The 18646-nt window shown below is 50.6% G+C and overlaps 1 protein-coding gene across 2 annotated transcripts; it reads left to right on the top strand.

Moving 5' to 3' along the window:
• The first annotated feature begins 329 nt into the window (after positions 1-329).
• On the top strand, positions 330-18081 carry LOC122393464. 2 transcript variants are annotated; one of them, XM_043389485.1, is made up of 9 exons: positions 330-462; positions 11358-11754; positions 12268-12497; positions 12826-13023; positions 13141-13398; positions 14127-14270; positions 16177-16390; positions 16881-17023; positions 17315-18081. In XM_043389485.1, exons 2-9 carry the CDS (start codon positions 11360-11362, stop codon positions 17380-17382), a joined length of 1650 nt encoding a protein of 549 aa, XP_043245420.1. In that variant the 5' UTR covers positions 330-462; positions 11358-11359; the 3' UTR covers positions 17383-18081. The 2 variants fall into 2 exon arrangements, with proteins under 2 accessions (XP_043245420.1, XP_043245421.1); XM_043389486.1 differs by having other exon boundaries at positions 353-462; positions 13144-13398.
• Positions 18082-18646: the final 565 nt, after the last annotated feature.

The raw sequence follows: 18646 nt of genomic DNA, 5'->3' as shown, positions 1-18646 counted from the left end.
ATACCAACTTTTTGGTATAGGTACCGAATACCGATACCAAACCGATACAAACTTGGTATTTGGTATTTCAATACTAAGGCTTTCGGTATTTTGTTGATATTATGAATCCTGACTAATGTAAAAGAGGCAGCTAATTTGGTAAAAAGTTGGTAGGTATTTTTCGCATTTTCCAAAGTCGGTTCGGTTTCGGTATTTTCTCATGGTTTTTGTTGGTATTTGGTTTGGTATCGGTATCACGATTTTCCGTAATTGACATCACTAGTCGGAACCACATACGGCGAACTGAGCACAGGACCTGCTGCCACCTATCGGCGATTGTCGGAACCAGAGGCGGCTGATGTCGAGCGTCGGCCTTGGGACTGCCAGTGGCTGCTGGGAGTGTGGCGTAGTAGGTGGGGGTACGGAAAGTGGAGACGGAGAAATACGGACGGCTAAGACGACAGTACGGACAGAGGAGACGAGGTGAGGTCAGGGGAGGGGTGACACAGACGGTCACACATCTCTGTGGAAATGAGGGGGGGGGGGGGCTGGCTAAACAGTGTGGTCTTTGTGTGGCCTGTGGGTATTTTTCAGGGGCTAGTCCTCAGCGGCACGGTAACGTGTTGAAGGTATGGCCGAATGCTGCAAGCTCACAACAGTTGAACAAGCATAGGTTCTGTTCTGTTCCATGCCCTAAATCTAAATAACGATGTTTATCAGCGCACCCAACATTGAGGTAATCCGCTGGAGTGAGATCACGTGACACATCCCCATCAGTCTGACGTAATCTGCAGGATAGCTTTCTGCCAGTGGTAGCTATTCAGTGTGAGACAGGTGCAGGGGTAGGTATATCAATATAGGGCCTTGGGTGCAGAGTGAAGTGAGTGGTTGGGTTAGGTAAATATTAGTCAGGCAGGGCTAGTTTTGGCCGGGCTAGGTGAAGCTGATATGGAGGCCTGAGAGTTGAGACCAGGGCCTGGATGGATTATCGTGACGTTTACAACTCTTTCAATAATCAGGACATGTAAAAACATGGTAAGGAGCGTACTTATCTAAAAAAACAACGGACACTCGGCTTCAGTTTTCCTGAACGGGGAAGTCCCCCTGGCGCGGTTCGCCCCGCTGCGCGTGGGAGAGGGGAAGTCCCTTTCTACCGTTGGGCGCGACTGGCTGGCGGTTGCCATGGAGACGTCTCAGCTACCAGGATGAGGAGCTTGTCTGAGGAGTTTGGTCTGGTCACGGCCCTATATACCGGTCAGGTCAGATTTGACCACGTATTTCCTGTGACTTTTATCTTATTACGTTTTATAGAATCGTTATAGTTATTGTCGGGGTGTTATTCCTATGTGACTTTTTTCTTATTTATTACGTTTTATAGAATCGTTTAACCCTCGCCCGTATAGGGGGGGGGGGGGTCGAACGGACCCCCCCATGGTTTTTCGCGAATAACTCGCGTAAAAAGCGGTCGATCGCGGCGAAACTTTCAGTACCCTCGCGTTCATCAATTTTACACCTACCCTGAAAATTTCATGACCCTGACCCAAATGACCTTTGACCTGTGACCTACTTTTCGAGACCATGTTTGGCCGGAATCGCGATTCGGCGTATGTCGGCTCGCATTAGCCGCGCGTTTGCAGTCTTTTCGTAGTTTCAAGCGTTCAAACATGTGATATGATGCTGCCCCCATGCATTAGGGTGGGTGTCAAGGTCACCTGAAGGTCAGGTCAGGTCATTGACCTTTGATGACCTCGGTTCACTTTTTCGAGTTTTACATGTTTTAGGCCAGTTTTTGGAGCTGAATTCGAATTTAGCAACCATATGAACATTTACGAAGTAGTCTTGGTGCCTTCGTAACATGTTACGAAGCTGTCAGAGGCGGTTGCCACCTACTACGAATACCCTTACTGGTTGACCTGACCTGACCTGACCCGACCCGGCCTAAATGCATGAAGACATCATCTGTGATCAAAACTAACATGATATTCGTGATCAGCACCCCGAAAAACCCCATATCAGCCACACTTTACGACGTTCTAACAGGTCCCGATTTTCCCGACTTTTGGGTCATTGACCTGACCTGCAAGGTCAACCAATGACCTAGGACCTTAAAATTGGGTATCAGCAGCTTCCTCTCGTCACGAGCAACACGCTCGTTTTTTCCGCGAAGCTCTAGCTCGATCAGGGGCGAAACGGCAAGGGGGGGTCCAACGGACCCCCCCCCCCCTTATACGTTCGCGGCTGGAAAAACACCAATACGGGCGAGGGTTAAGTTATTGTCAGGGTGTTAGAAAATAGCGTTGAATAGCTATAATGTCTCTTGCTGACATAGGCGTAGGAACAGGGGGGCCGGGGGGCCATGTCCCCCCACTTTCGGAGGTGGGGGGGGGGCAGCAATGTTAACTGGCCCCCCCACTTTTTGCTGACTTTACTGTCTGTCTGTACCTACCACTCGGTACCCTAAACACCAGAACTTGACGACTATTCAGCTTGCCCTTTAATGAAGATTCCCTTTTGTTCTACAGAGTTATTGACCCCAATTTCCTTCACTCAATGAAAAAACCCATATCAGAGACAAACCTGTGAGTCCTGATGGCAACATTTTGTTGAATACGAGGCGCGGGACAGCGAGCACTGAAAAGTGAAAAGGTATAAGACAATACTAGCACGGTGCAGGAGAATGCGTATACAGACGACCAGCGCTTGACCGGATCTGCTTGGAGTCGGCATAGTTCGTCAAAGGCGTAGTAGTTGGGGGCCAGGGTGACCGTGCCCCCTGCCTCGGTTCAAACAGGCTAGGGGGCCAGCAATGTCTGTATCTGCCCCTCCCCCTTCCACTTTCAGTGCAGTGGCGGTCGCACAGGGGGGATCAGGCCAGGGCCATACCCTTCCCCCTCCAAAGGCTAATCAGGGGGCCATCATATCATTTGGACCCCCCAAACAACCAATGGGCCCCCATGGGAGTATGGGGCTCTGGCCCTTATTCGATTGTCACGAGACTCAAACAACCCACGCCAGCTATTAACAGCTCCCATACCAGTCTTTGAGGGTCCTACACTGATCTCGGAGGGCCCTTCAGTGGCGGTCAAGCGCCCACATTGACCGCTGAGAACCCACATTGACCTCTGAGGGCCTTCCACTGGCATTTGAGGGCTCCTAAACCGGTCTCAAAAGCCCAGTCGGCGTCTGAGGGCCTCACTCTGGCCTCTGGTGGCCTCATTTCTGTCTCTGGGGTCACAAGAATAACCTTTAGGTGCCTCTGAGGCCCCGCACTGAATTCTGAAGACCCGATGCCGGCCTCTAAGGGTCCGCATCGGCCTCTGAGGATCCATCCTGGCCTTAGGGGTCCAACGCCGGCCCATGCCGGTCTTTTAGGGCTCCACACTGACCTCTAAGAGCCCATGCTGCCCTGTAAGGACCCACATTAGCCTCTGAGGGCCTTGCACGGGATTCTAAAGACCTGATGCCGGGGTATGAGGCCCATATTGGTTTTTGAGGGCTTTCTGCTGGTCTCTGGGGTCCAACATCGGCCCATGCCGGTATTTTAGGGTCCCACACTGACCTCTGAGGGCCCATGCTGGCCTGTAAGGACCGACATTAGCCTCTGAGGGCCCCGCACTGGATTCTGAAGATCTGATGCCGGTCTCTAAGGGTCTGCATCGGCCTCTGAGGGCCCACCTTCGCCTATGAGGGCCCTCCGCTGGTCTCTTAGGGTCCCACACTTATCTCTAAGGGCCCATGCTGGCCTGTAAGAACCCTAGCCTCTGAGCCCCCCCCCCACTTCATACTGAAGACCCGATACCGGCCTCTAAGGGTCTGCATCGGCCTCTGAGGGTTCATATTGGCCTTAAAGGGCCCTCTGCTGGCCTCTGGGGTCCAACGCCGGCCCATGCCGGTCTGTTACGGCCCCACACTGACCTCTAAGGGCCCATGCTGCCCTGTAAGGACCCACATTAGCCTCTGATGGCCCGAGTCAGTCGGCATCTAAAGGTCTCAAATTGCCCTTTGCAGGTCCTGCACTGGTCTCTGAGGGCCTTAACCCTCGCCGGCCGAGGGGGGGGGGGGGGCGGGTGCCGCCCCTCCATAGGTCTATTTTTCGCGATAGCTCCGAACACGCCGGCGATAGAGAGCTGAAGCTTGACATACCTGACCTTTCAATCAAGCCGGGTCTTTTGACACCAACCGCATTTTCGGGTCAGATCAGGTTATGACCTCATATGTCAGACCTATGAGGTCATAAGTGAACCTCTGCACGGTCTTCAGATGTCGCAACTTCGCAACGCCCTCACTGCTAGAGGAGCTTCACAGGGAAATGAACCTTGCAGGACCTAGTATCCATTAGGAGTGTCACAACTTGTACATCTCGGATTTTCCTAAAGGTCATATGAGGTCGGGTCATTTTCGTGACCTCACCATTAGGCATAAGTCAATGGGGATAAAATGAAAACCCTTTTTTTGGTGCCGGGAACGATCTCCAACTATCTCAAGCACACCGAATCGTGATTTCATGCACTCCTTGCAAGATTCGATGCGTCACTTTTGCAATGTTGACCTTGCGCGACGTCATTTATGTCGTTATAAGGGTCATATTAGTTTTTCGTCAATAACTCCCGATCAAATTGAGCTAGCGAGTCGGGATAGCCACCAATGGACTCAGGAAGACCCGAAAAATCGAATGGTATGCGACATGACCTCCTTCTACCAATTTCGTGACCTGGGGGCGCTGACCTGACCGTGACCCGAGGTCAACACCCTAAGTTTACCTCACCCAAACAAAAATAATATCATCCGACGCGCCTGGGAGAGGCGAACACGATGATGGCAAAATCGCGGCTCTGCGGCCGTTTTTTTGCGAAGTTATTCACCAAAAAAGGAACCATACCTTTGGGCACTTGACCTGACCCAAAGGTCACCGATTGATCTAGGACCTTAAAATCAGGTATCGATCGCTGCGTCTCGTAATGGCGCACACGCTCGTTTTTTTTTCCGCGACGCGCTAGCTCCACCTGGGGCGAAAAGGCGAGGGGTCGTAACCGCCCCCCCCCCGGCCGGATCGTATGTAGAAAACCTATAGGTCCGGCGAGGGTTAAACTGGCCTCTGAGGGCCCAGACCGGCCTCCAAAAGTCCCACACCGGCCTCTGATAGTCAATCAGCCCAGTTGTAGTGGTCGCTGAAATAAAACCTCTTAAAAACGTTACAGGCCTGACTGAGCCTAGCTGGGCCGTTCATGCTGTTTTTTATAGGTATAGGTATTGAAAAGACTCGCTTTGCACGTTTCAAGCTCGCTCGTAATGAAAAAGTCGCTGGATGCCTCTGGAATTGCATGGGTGCCAACGGCTGCGGAGGACAGGGGAATGCGTCCATCAGTTTGAGTTTCTGGACGGGAGTCTTCCTGAAATTTTAACCTATTTTGTTTTGTTTTTTTGTCTCTATTTTTTTTTACCTCTGCGCATGTTTGCGAAAACAAAGTGGCCGAAATCCGAGGAGAAATTGGATTTTGGAGGTAGGTTAGGTTTTAGACCTCTGGGAGCCTGGCCCCCCCCCCCCCACTTTCGAAAACGTTCCTACGCCTATGCTTGCTGACCCCTGGTTACCTTACAGCAGACCTTATGTCAGGAACGGATAGATTATAACTTAAACCCTGGCATGAAAATTCCTCATGGTTTTTCGCGAATAACTCGCGTAAAAAGCGGCAGATCGCGACGAAACTTTCAGTACTCTCGCATTGATCAATTTTACACCTACTCCTGAAAATTTCATGACCCTGACCCAAATGACCTTTGACCTGTGACCTCTTTTCCGAGACCATGTTTGGCCGGAATCGCGATTTTGCGTATGTCGGCTCGCAGGGACCCTCCCACCTTAACATTAGATTTGAGTTGAGATAGCCAAAATGGGGTCCCTGGCTCACAATTACCGGTTTCGGCACTCACAACATCGAGAAATGCCTTAAATCGGAAATATTGAATTTCAAAATTGCAGCATTTTGATTCAGAGGGGCTAATGCATAGGAATACCCCTCTGAATGTGTGGCGTCAGCGCAGATATTTAACGATTTTTAAATGTTTGACTAAAACGTTTTGTAGCACGGGCGGTGGTATATGCTGCGTTGCGCGCAACAAATGCCGCACTTTTAAATAAAGTCGCTAGGAACAGCGGAGATCCCAAAAAGTAAACAAAAGTAAAAGTCTAATATCTTGAAAACCGGTGAATATTTTTCGATGAAATTTGGTAGATATTCGTTTTCGCTCTTTCTGAACCGAGCGACATCACTTTCATGCCAATTCATAAACTTTTTTGAAGGTGGGAGGGTCCCTTTAACCGCCCGTTTGCAAGCTTTTCTTGGTTTCAAACGTTCAAACATGTGATTTGATGTTGCTTACATAAATAAGGGTGGGTGTCAAGGTCACCTGAAGGTCAGGTCAGGTCATTGACCTTTCGTGACCTCGGGTGACCTCGGTTCACTTTTTCGAGTTTTACATGTTTCTAGGCTAGTTTTTGGAGCTGAATTCGAATTTAGCAACCATTTGAACATTTACGAAGTAGGGTTTTGGTGACTTCGTAACATGTTACGAAGCTGTCAGAGGCGGTTGACACGTACTACGAATACCCGTCACGACGCCTGCTGGTTGACCTGACCTGACCTGACCCGACCTGGTCTAAATGCTTAAAGACATCATCTGTGATCAAAACTAACACGATAGGTTTTCGTGATCAGCACCCCGAAAAACCCCTTAGCAGCCACACTTTACGATTTTCTAACAGGTCCCGATTTTCCCGACTTTGGGTCATTGACCTGACCTGGAAGGTCAACCTATGACCTAGGACCTTACAACTGGGTATCATCGGCTTCCTCTCGTCACGGGCAACACGCTCGTTTTTTCCACGAAGCTCTAGCTCGATCAGGGGCCAAACGGCAAGGGGGGGGGGTCCAACCGTGAACCGACCCCCTCCTACACATTAGAAGCTGGCAAACGCCGCACACATGCGAGGGTTAAGAGATGTCAATCGGATACCAACGTTTTTGGTATAATGAAACCAAACCATTGTCATCCCGGTTTAGTATCGGCTTTCCAATGATTTGGGATGACCATCACTGATGGGTAATCCACAGCGAAGGAGGGCTGTGCCTCACCACGGCCTGTATACTGGGAAACGCGTCCATTTGGACCACGGCTCTGAGATCTGACCGGTACGGCGGGCCGTTTACACCTTCTCTCTCTCTCTCTCTCTCTCTCTCTCTCTCTCTCTCTCTCTCTCTCTCTCTCTCTCTCTCTCTCTCTCTCTCTCTCTCTCTCTCTCTCTCTCTCTCTCTCTCTCTCTCTCTCCCTCCCTCTCTCCCTGGCTCCAGTTGCTCTCTACCGGTGTTTCTGCCGACTGAACACAGAGACACGGAGCTGATCCACGGCCGAGTCAGCCGACGGAGACATGACACCGGGGGTCGGGTGGCTGGTGCTCGGTGTCGGCGGTAGACAGGGGTCAGGGGGTCAGCGGGGAGGGGACCGCTGGTGTGGGGAGGGGAGCGGTAGTCGTGGGGAAGTGATACGGCGAGAGACCCTCTTACGTCTCAGTGCATGACAGGTGGCGAAAAGTGAATAGGCTTGAAACTTCGAGTGAACTGTGCATTAGCTTCGCCACGGGGGGCAAGCGGGGCAGCTTGCCCCCCCCCCCCCTTCAACCTCGGACCGGACACCCCCTGAGTTCGATACAGATCCGATGAGATTTTAGAGTCGGAAAAAATGGGTGTACCTTTCTGAGAATGCCTGAGGTCAGACTCGGTTGGATCGTGCAGTTCAAACCAGAGTCAGAGTCGCAGTCGCCAATATCTTCAAGACTCCGACTCCAGACTCGGAAATGTCAATGCTGTGATTCAGGGCCTCGGCTAAGGAATTTTGACTGGTGGGCCACTTGGGCAGCGACATGGACTGACCTTCGTAGCCATAGCCCCCCCCCCCCCATTTTCGATTTCTCCCCAGATTTCGGCCACTTAATTCTGCAAAAAACGTCAGGATGGCATTAAAAAAATGTAAAAAAAAACGGGGCTCGACCCCCCCCCCCGACTCTTCAGAGAGAGAAGAGAGAGTAGGGACCCACAACCCTCTCAGTGGTGATACTCCGGCGGTGCACATAAAATCGCACAAGTATGCACAAAATATTGACGCAGATTATAAAACTTTGGACGATAACTTACGGCCGGTCGGATGTTAAAAATCAGCGAGCCCTAGGATCGCTCGCCGACTAGTCGGAGATTCCGAAGCGGTCGGACGGGATCGGGCGTTGTCGGGTGGATCGGGAGGAATTGTGAACAGCACAAGTGCAACTTTACGTATAAAGTAGGTTGTAGCAGGAACCCCAAAAGGGGGTTGTAGCAGGAACCCCAAAAGGGGGTTGTAGCTCAACATCTCTAAAAATGATCATTAAGCCTATTGGTGTCGCATGGAAAAAAAGTCACTCAAAAGCCCAAGCGCACTGCGCAACCCTAATATTTTCTTTAAAAAAACTAAGTTATGTACACTTCTGGTGAACAGTGTCCCAAACTTCAGATTTCTCTTGGGTGTCTGAGTGGAAAATTCTGGCCACCCAAAATGTGAGAGTGGAAAATTATCCATTCTTATTCTTGAGTGTCATCTTCAGCCCAAATGAGAAATTTTTGGAACGCTGACTGTGAACGGTTCGAAATTCGTCCAACTGGTCAGATGTGTGAGTGCAAGCATCATACCGTTCGTGAAGACGCATAATATCGCTTGCAGATTTCAATCGGCTGGAAGTTGCCGACACTACCTTTAGTTTGACTCTGGCTTATATCGTGTCTATCGGCGAGCCGTCAGAGATCGCTCGCAGGCTTATCCCCGACCGTCTGAACTGGTCTGTTCTTTATTCGTAGTTTTTCTTGTAACCGACTGGTCTGCGGCAGATGCTTGTGTGACTGTAACCACTCGATCGATCGGAAAGCTTGCAAGAACTCTCGCAGACGGCTCGATCGGCTGGAAGCCGCCGACACTATCTGTAATTGACAGAGGCAAACGTCTTTCACGATTATTGCATAAAATTTAAAGCCTCGGTCACACTTAAACGGATTGGACCAACGGACGAGAAACGGACGAGAAGTGTCAGCGTCCGGTGATGTCCGTTTGTTTCCGTTGGACGTCCGTTTGTCATCCGTTAATATCCGTTCCATGTCCGGTGATGTCCGATTGAGCACACAGGACACCACCGGACATGGAACAGATATTAAACGGATGAGAAACGGACGTCCAACGGAAACGAACGGACATCCCCGGACATCACCGGACGCCGTCCGTTTCTCGTCCTTTAGTCCAATCCGGTAAAGTGTGACCGGGGCTTAACCTACGGCTGTCTCAAGAAACCGGGAATGTTGATGGTATTGGGCGGGCAACGACGATCAAGTTCTTACTTTTAATAAATGCAACAATGTAGTAGGGCCTCTGTCTCTGTCTGTACCACAATGTTACCTATGTCGTGATGTAAAATGTGAAAACTTATTTTTCAGAAAATTACTGGTGGGCCAAATCTTTGAGGCTGGTGGGCCATTTCGGGTCACTGGTGGGCCATTTGGCCCACCAGTTAACATGTTAGCCGAGGCCCTGCTGTGACTCATTTCATGTTCCTAGTTGGTTCTTTGTTACATGTTATAGCTGATTTTCATAAGTTTTGGATTGCTGACATATAATTTTCGTTAAAAGCGTGACACGAAATATTCGCGGCCTTTCTCAACTCTTGTCAAATGTCTGCGACAGGCTCAAGCACCGTTCAAGTGCCGCAGGGCTCATGAGCTTGCTTATCACACAGGCTCCTAAGGAGCTCAACTGAGCTCTAAGAGGCATTCAGAGTGCCCAAACCGGCCTCTGAGAGTCCCACTGGTGTCCATGTTCTCTGAGGGCCCATACAGGGATCTTTGAGGATCTTACACATGCGTAGACCTCTGAAGAGCCACACGAATCTTCGAGGATGCCTTCGAAAATTTCGACCTTTTGAGGCGATAGACTTTGCTAACCCCAAACCGGCATCTGAGGGGTCACAACTCACGTGTCCCTCTGAGGGCCGCAACAAATGTTTATGTCCCTATAAGAAGCAAATCCTTAGGGATTTGACGCAGACCCCGATGGTGCATACATTATCCGAGGGCTCCCTGCTCACACTGGGCCTAGTCTCTTAGCGCCCGCCGCCCACACTGGCTTCTGAGGGCCCCACCTTGGGCTCGGAAAGCCCTTAAGCACCACACGCGCGTAAATATGTGGGGTGACCCACGCCGATCTCCGGGATCCTAAGCAGGCTTTTAACTTTTAAGAATCCACACTGACCCTGAATGGCCTGCAATGGCCTGGAAGTCCCAAGCCTAAGGGATCCTTTGCCGCTATGCCGTGTTTCATTTTTGGTTCCGTTAAACATTTTTTGTTCGCGTTTGCAGCGCGCTTCCCGTCACACGAAAAACGAGAAACTTTTTGTTCACACTCGAGTGAACAAAACACTTCCTCTCACTGGAGCAAAAATGAATTATTTGCGATTCACACTTCCGACATTCACTCTCAGTCTCCGCCGAATGCCCAACTTAGCTACAATCGGCGGCTGGGATAAGCCCAATGCATTTCACGTAAAACCTCTGCATGCATGCATGAATGGAGGTTTTAGCAGGGTGATGCGATTAAATGGAGCGTTTTTCACCTTTTTCTGGGTAATGATCATGAGCGACGAGGCTGGACAGGGGCCCTCTGTAGTGCGTCGCGAATCGCAGCCACTGTAATTTTACTGTTCGTTTTTGTCTATAAATTTCAAAATTTCGAATTTTTCTGTCAAAAAAATGAAATGACATAGCTAGAAGGAAAACTTTAACACCATCGGATTCCTCGCGCCATTGCGCGTCGAATGATATGTAAAACGAGTGAGTAACGACTGGGGAAAGGCAAGATTTAACACAAAAGTTGATTTTGCCCCCCCCCCCCACCGAAAATCTGGCGACGCCTATGTGTTCAACCCTCCCCAGTAGGGCGTGGAAATTCAGGGCCGTCAGCGAAGTGCGGGTTAACCTGCGGGGTAGTGGGGGGAGCTAGCGCAGCGCCCCCATTTTTTACGCGCCTTAGCTTAAAAGAAAAACGGGACACAACAGGCACGGTAAATTTTGCTAACATGTAAAGAATTGACTGAAGTTCAGATAGACGAAACTTCAAACAAATTTGTCAAAGAAAGTTTTATGGATTGAGGCTTTAGTGACGTCATGATTTCGAGATTTTCGACCAATAACGGCGTGTGTTAAAAATCATAAACTCACAGAATAGCCATAGACACATGCCGTTAAGGCCATTAGACTGTTTCAGGTGAAACCGTTCTCTCAGTCTTATATACCGTACGTTCTCTGTTTTAGAAATGGAGCCCAGGCAGCTCCAAGAGGAGGTTATCCAGATGAAAGAACAGATGGCACTTCTGAAGGAGGAGCTGACACATCGCCATCAAGAGGGCATTGTCCGTTTGGATGGGGAACTGACCACTCTGAAGAAAAACTGCGACTCACTGAGTGAACAGGTGGTCGGACTGGAGGGAGAAGTGGCCACACTGAAGAAGGAGGTGACTACACTGAAGGGGGGCAACGCCACACTGAAGGGAGACAACGCCACACTGCGTCAGGAGGTGGTCCATCTACGTGGAGAGGTGATCCGCCTGCGGCAGGCTGTCCTCGAGGAGCGCACCACTCGCCAGGTCGTCGTGGAGGAGCTGCGGCAGGAGGTCCGCCGGCGAGCGGCGCCATCCGACCGTTCGCAGAGGTGAGACTGAGAGGCAGAAGGGGTGGCACTGGGGGTTAGTCGTTGGGATGACGTTAGGGGGTTAACAGTGGGAGTTAGTCGGTTTTGACTGCAAGGGATTGTGAATAGTTTGTAAGAGTCAAACTGGTTGTGTGCGTGTAGACAGTTTGTAAGAGTCAACCCGGATATATAGAGAGTTCGTTTGTAAGAGTCAACCCAGTTGTGTAGACAGTTTGTCTGTAGATATTGACCCGGTTGTATGGACAGTTTGTCTACATATAAGACCCAAACCGGTTGTGTAGACACTAGACAGTTTGTAAGAGACAACTCGGTTTTGTAGACAACTTGTCTGTGAGTGACTGTGAGGCAGCAGGCTGCTGGGTGGGACAGGGATTGGGGGAGGGGACACTAGATGGGCTTTCACAGATAGATGGTACGGTGCTGTCTTGGAAGTGGAGACTTCTGGAAATTATCGTCTAATGTCCGATCTCTGATGACGTCACACCACGTCACACTGACGTCATTCCTTCCCAGTGACGGCGAGGAGGTGGCTTCTCCGAAGGGCGACACTTGTGACAAGACAAGTGACACCATCAGCACCTATGACGTCATCACCCCAACTGCGAAGGGGGCGGGGCCGGCGGGCGGCGACGTGCGAGAGGCTGCACCGCAATGGGCTTCTGCCATTTGCCTCTTGGACCACGAGTTGTTGAAGATGGTGCTAAGCAAGATGGACTGCTGGGAGATGTTCCGCGCCAGGCGGGGTAAGTGCTACAGCGACTGACATTGTATGTAGGACAGTTGAATGGAGTGTATGTAGATCATGCTTCATTATGATACGCAGTCCTTCGTGGAATCATTCCTTAGAAACCGGAGTGCTCGGCAAGGGACAATCTATCACGCGAAGGGCTAGAACGGCGACAGGGGCTGGCACGGGATTCACACGTAGATGGATGACCGCTCGGAATGCTGTTTTTCATAGAATAGCTACTTCCTACAATTAAAGATGCAAACGCTGTCTGTACAAACATTGACGATCCCGGCAAGGTGCTTGGTGAAACCCAATTCTTTTTGCTCCGTCTGTGCCGACAGTCTGCCGTCGGTGGCGGTCCGCCGTCGACGATATCGTCGGCGACTGTCGGCGGGAGCTAACCGATCAGCAAACCCGCGGTGGAAAAGTCCCTGCGCCGGCTACGGACCTAGAGCTCGTAGTGAAGGTGCAGGACCAGCCGAAGCTGACTGAACTGCAGGCGCCGACCGCTGAGACGGACACCGACCTCCGACTGGTCGGTGAGTCCTGTGTGAAACGCGCTACACACGAACTGGTACGCTTTGTCCCGCTGCAACTGTCATTCCTTGTCCATGTGAGCGATCACTTCTTCACTGACTGGTGTTGCTTTATTCCAGCAGCCACCTGCCACGCCCTGGAGAAGGCCAACCTGCGCGGCTTCAAGCTGCGGGTCTCTGCCCTGCGCCGGCTGACGCGTGCCAACGCCTCCAGTCTGCGTGAGCTGACGCTGCCGGCCGGCATCAGCGACTGGCAGCTGGAGGCGCTGCTGGAGCCGCTGAAGGCTCTGGAGCGGCTGGATGTGAGCCCGCCCGTGGACAGCTCCGGCAAGTGGCTGCGACTGCTGCCCAAGTCGCTGAGGAGACTGGACATCACTGGTGAGAGGGACTGGGTGTCGGTGGAACGCGTAGGCGTCTAGCGCACGTTGCATTAGCACGAACCTACAGCACTAGATCTTGCGAACAGTTTAGCCTAAAAAGGAAGACAATGAACGAACTCTCCTTGGTGCATGTTTTGCTGGAGAGAGGATTTAGCAAGAAAACTGTTCAGTGGCGAATGTCAATATTGTTCTTTACTTCTGTGCAAATACTTCTCTTTTTGTTTGTTTATGAGTACATAAACGGGCGCCCCGCTGCCCGCTGGGGCTCCTGGATTTCCACGCCCTGCTGGGTGGGGGTGGGGAGGTCGTTTGAACACCCCCTTCCAACTCGGCTCCTTGGCCACGTAGCGATTTGATACGGAATGGGCATATTTTGAAAGAGCGTGAACAAAATAACGAGTGTAGCTATGACAGTCATCGAAACCTTTAATGAGGTTATGTCACTTCACGTGACCTGGTGACCTGAACCTTAAGTGACCTTAGTCTGTAATTTAAAAACAGATGCAGAAAAGCTTTATGATGAGGTGTGCCAAAACGGCGTCATTTTTTAGATATTCGCAAAAAACGGATGGGAGAGATGTTCAACTACCCCCCCCCCCGCCCCATGCGATTCTCATGCCACCCATAGGTACGAGCGTTGTTTATTGATAAGCTGACTCACATAGTGTCAGACTAATGTTCCTCCCTTTACACAATGTTCATAGGCGATCATATCCCTCTCTACAGGGTCGGGAATGACGCGGCAACCGGTGAAATACGGAAGATGCCCGTCGGAGGGACTGCTGGTCGGTGTACAGCTACCAACGGACACACTCCTGGACCAGCTGGCTGCTCTGGCGACCCACACAGTCACGGGACTGTTCATACCTGGTGAGCAACACCAGCAACACAAGCAGAGCATCAGTGCCAAGATATCGTGATCACTGAGCAATGGCTATGACATATGTAATGTAGGGAACACCTGGCTCTTATGTTCCACTTACTACTGCACTATAATATCGACTTGACCAAACGTAGCGCCTATCACTAGAAGCACCTATCGGCAGGGCTATCGTACTGGTCATGATAATGATTTGACAATATGCATACATGTATGGACTGTGGAGCCGCAGTCCATCTCATTCTGGAGAGCGACGGCCTGGATTACGTTCGAGGCTTGTACATACGCTGTTATGAACTCGTTAGAAGGATGGCACGCATAAAGCAGTTGCATCTCACTACTGCGCTTTTCTACCATTCCTTTATTACTCTCGCTCGTGCGTTTCCAAAAAAGGCGTCGTACTGGTTAGCACTACGCATACCTTGCCGTGAATGTTATTGATCTTCAGTTCCAGCTATTCCTAATTCCAGTTAGCATGTGTCATGTATCTCAGGGTTTCGGAGTCGTGGTAGCGCTTTTCCGACTCCGACTCCGACTCCGACTCCGAGCTCCTGACCGACTCCGACTCCGACTCCGACTCCGACTCCGACTCCGACTCCGGGCCTGATACGAAGCAATGAAAACGACACTTTATTAACCCGCGCCCTACTGGGGGGTGTTTGAACACCCCCTCCGGTGGCACCGTTTTCGGCACACCTTATCATCCATCTTTTCTGCATATGCTGTGTAAATGTCAGACCAAGGTCACTCAACGTCAGGTCACCATGTCACGCCAAGTGGCCTCACCTCATAAAAATTAAATGCCTGCCATAGCTACACCGAGTGGCCGATCACTTTGAAACTTTCAGCAATTGATAAGGATAACAGTATACGTACATGTAAAATGTTTTTTTTTTCGGAAATTTGATATCGGTGACCTAAGGCCAGATCAATTTTCCGACCTCTCCATTAAAGTCAATAGAAAAATTGAAGTGCACCTCTTTTGGACCAACGTCATTCTAAACACTTTCAAACATCGAATTACAAGTAAACATGACACAATGAGCCGGAAAATGGCACCCGTGACCCCTCGTTATGTCCCTGAAGTCATCTCGGGTCACGAATGATATCTAGCATGTTTCGCTAATATCTTTTGATAGAGGTACGCTAGAACGATGAAAACGCTTTAGATGTGTTCGGCTCGACGATACGGATCGACTGATATGTAACATGACCTTTTCCTGTCAGGCCATTGCCTTGACCTGAGGTCCAATTTTAAAGTTGACGTTTCGAGGTCAAATTATAGTTCATTCGATGACGAGTCTTGACGAGAGGAACACGATGCTGATAAAAATAATCTCGTGGCAAGTTTTGAGTCAAAAGTAATTGCAGAAAAACTGTTTCCGCAAAACACGTCTATTTTGACAGTTTTTGCCTCCTGCAGGCTAAACCGTTGACCTCAGGTCAAATATGCGAGAACTATTTAGAAAGACCGTTAGAAGAGCTATCGAATGCGCTTGTCCACTGAGCTGTAGCTCTATCCATTCCTGAGTTAAGCGCTGGTTTGTCAGGACTTATCGAAGTTTGACCAGGGAAGTGGCGAAATTTTACTTTCGGTGACCCCACCCCCCAGCAGGGCGTGGAAGTCCAGGGCCGGGACTCAGAACAAAAACAAGATGTGTGCAAAAGTTATTTTTGATCACCAGAAGGGGACTCTACCGCGGGGACCACTGGTTAAAAACAACTGAAAAGTGATATCACGGATTTGGGTAACTTCCCGGAGTCGGAGTCGAGGCAGCTTGACCGACTCCGACTCCGACTCCGACTCCTGGCTGCTTGCCACGACTCCAGGCGACTCCGACTCCGACTCCGACTCCGACTCCGAAACCCTGATGTATCTGTATTTATGTTTTACAGAGTCGCCGTCCGTGACACCGGAAGCGCCGGGACGCCTCCTGACTGCCCTCACCAGTTTGAAAGACGTCACTATTCGCGGACCCGGCGTCATTTGTGACACTGTGCTAGCCGCCCTCCACGGCTGCTCCCAGCTGGATACACTGGAGCTTGAAGACACCCGGTCTCTCACGGACATCCCTCCCCTGACCCAGTCAGAGGTGGCAGCGGTCAGCAGGTCAGTCGGCCGGACGGCGACGGCTGGTATTAGTTGTATCTGGTTTGACCGCAATAATCCCAGCGATAACCGTATCCGTTGGAGGTATACATAGGACTACTGGCACAGGGACGTTGAAAATGAATTCAATACAGAAGAATAGGCAGCCACCGACAGACACTTTGATGCAAGTAATTAAATGTATATGAACACAAACAAGACAGACGGACGGGCAGATACGTTACTGGGCTGGTACTATTTTAATATAATATAGAAATAATGTATGTGGGGTCAGGGGTGGCATAAAACTCATTGTATCGTGTGAAACATTTGTAGCAAACTGCAGCACCAGACTGGGCCAACTTGAGATGGCCGGAGGCACACATGTTCTGTTATGAACGGCATTGGAACTACATGGTGTTTCCGTGTCGAGTCGACCGCTGGTGCCACTGTGTGACTGTGTCTCGTAAACTCTTACTGACGCAATCTGTCTTGTTGTGGTCTGTTGCAGAATGGCAGTGACTTGCAGGAAACTGTATAGACTGTTCCTAACCACCTCACTCGAAAGCTACTCGGCCGTCCTGACCGCCCTGCACGAGACAGACCTGGGATGTGACAGTGGCCAGTCCCGTACCATCGAGCTCTGGGTCCCCAGTAAGTGACGGCGTCTCTGACCACCCACACCAGCCGACACGGCGCCACCGGCCTCTCGGACACACACTGACGCACGTGACGTCACCAGTACTGACGCCACAATTGGTGACGTGTATCTCCGTTAGTGACGTCACAGTATCAGTATCAACCCTCATGACGTCACTTGTCAGTGATAGGTACACACATTGTAATTGTGTTTGTTTCTATATCTGGAAGTGATGTCATCAGTTTGAGTTGCACCATGTAACATCACTAGCAAACAGTGTGTAATCTGACGTGTTCCGTTTCCAGAGTCTGTATACGACAAGCTTAATAAGCCTCCCAACGGCAGCAAAATCAGCCTGCAGTACTTTGGCTAGACGACTAGCTTCCCGGTACCTCGTCTACTCCGGTGCCGGTGGCAGTGTCGGAACTCGACAACAGATGGCAGCACCGTGTCTAGTCTAGTGTCGGAACTCGACAACAGATGGCAGCACCGTGTCCCGTCGGCAGCGCTGTTCTGTACACAATGCACGTCTAGACCTTCATATCCAGAAGTACTTCGAGCCGCCCTGTCCCATCGGCTCAGGTCCGTGGGTACTTTACCGCCGTGCCAGGCTGGTTTGGGTTGAGTGGCCACCTAGATGATTGATCATTTGAGCACAGATTGCTACGTTTGTTGACACCGCTTTGATAGACACTAGGTATATTCAGTATCCAAGATGTATCACGCTCCGGGGCCACTGTCCAGCCATCGGTAAACCGTTGTCACCGTGCCGGAGGTACCGCCGTGGTGACGTCACGTGTGTTGTGACGTGACGTCACGCTGGCTCACACCGCTGTGCTGTTGTGTTGTTGTTTCAGTTTAGACCAGAGAGTGGTTGTAGCTATCTGTGAGGGTGTCCGGTCCGGGCGATATCCGACCTCGCCCGTCACTGTGTCGGACCGTCGGTGGTCCGGTCGGCTGTGGTTCGTTTGGACCGGATATGTCCGGTTCGGTGTCGCTCATGGGATATCACGGGCTGATGGCGATTGAAATACACAGTGGTTCAGACGTTCAATACACAAAAGTTACTGGATTTCCAAGCGCCACTATGCAGTGCCGTTATTTCGTGACGGTAACTAGTCAAAGGGATTGTAAGGCTTCTGACCATTATGCAATGCTTTGAGCATAGCATTCCATAATGTCATAGGAAGTTGTGATGTAAAGAAATCACTTACTTGAAGTGACGTGGAGCTCTAATGTCGGGATGCTTCATAAAAAGTGCGTGCAACTTCAGATTGCCTAATATAAGTGTTCCGTGAAAATTAAGGCAAACCCAGAGAGCTATCAGTAAAAAGAAAAATCGCGTCATTTCCAGGAAATGCATCCCACAGGGGACGGGGGAATCATACTTTTTACCCTCACCACCGGCCCAGCACTTCAGTTGACTGAGCCGTAAGGCTGTACTGATTATCACACATCAAGTGTGTCTATGGTGATCGATGTGTCACCCAGCCCGTGCGCTGCGGCACAGCCTACCACTGCAGGCAGCTGACTGACCGCTGAGAAACGGTGCATCGTTCTGCCGTCAACTGTAGACTGTACAGTGTGTATTAGTTATATTACAGCTGTATGGACACAGCACGGGTACGGATCCCTGA

Source organism: Amphibalanus amphitrite, unplaced genomic scaffold (genome assembly GCF_019059575.1).
Source record: "Amphibalanus amphitrite isolate SeventyFive unplaced genomic scaffold, NRLGWU_Aamphi_draft 000536F_arrow, whole genome shotgun sequence".
Taxonomy (NCBI): domain Eukaryota; kingdom Metazoa; phylum Arthropoda; class Thecostraca; order Balanomorpha; family Balanidae; genus Amphibalanus; species Amphibalanus amphitrite.
The sequence above is the reverse complement of the archived record's forward strand: the minus strand, read 5'-3'. Positions and strand labels throughout refer to the sequence as shown.

Excerpts from the sequence above, each read along its gene's own strand:
- LOC122393464 (XM_043389485.1), top strand. The coding sequence starts at position 11,360 with ATGGAGCCCAGGCAGCTCCAAGAGGAGGTTATCCAGATGAAAGAACAG. Across the intron at positions 13,399-14,126 it reads GAGGAGACTGGACATCACTG|GGTCGGGAATGACGCGGCAA; the intron begins GTGAGAGGGACT and ends CCCTCTCTACAG. Across the intron at positions 14,271-16,176 it reads CACGGGACTGTTCATACCTG|AGTCGCCGTCCGTGACACCG; the intron begins GTGAGCAACACC and ends TATGTTTTACAG.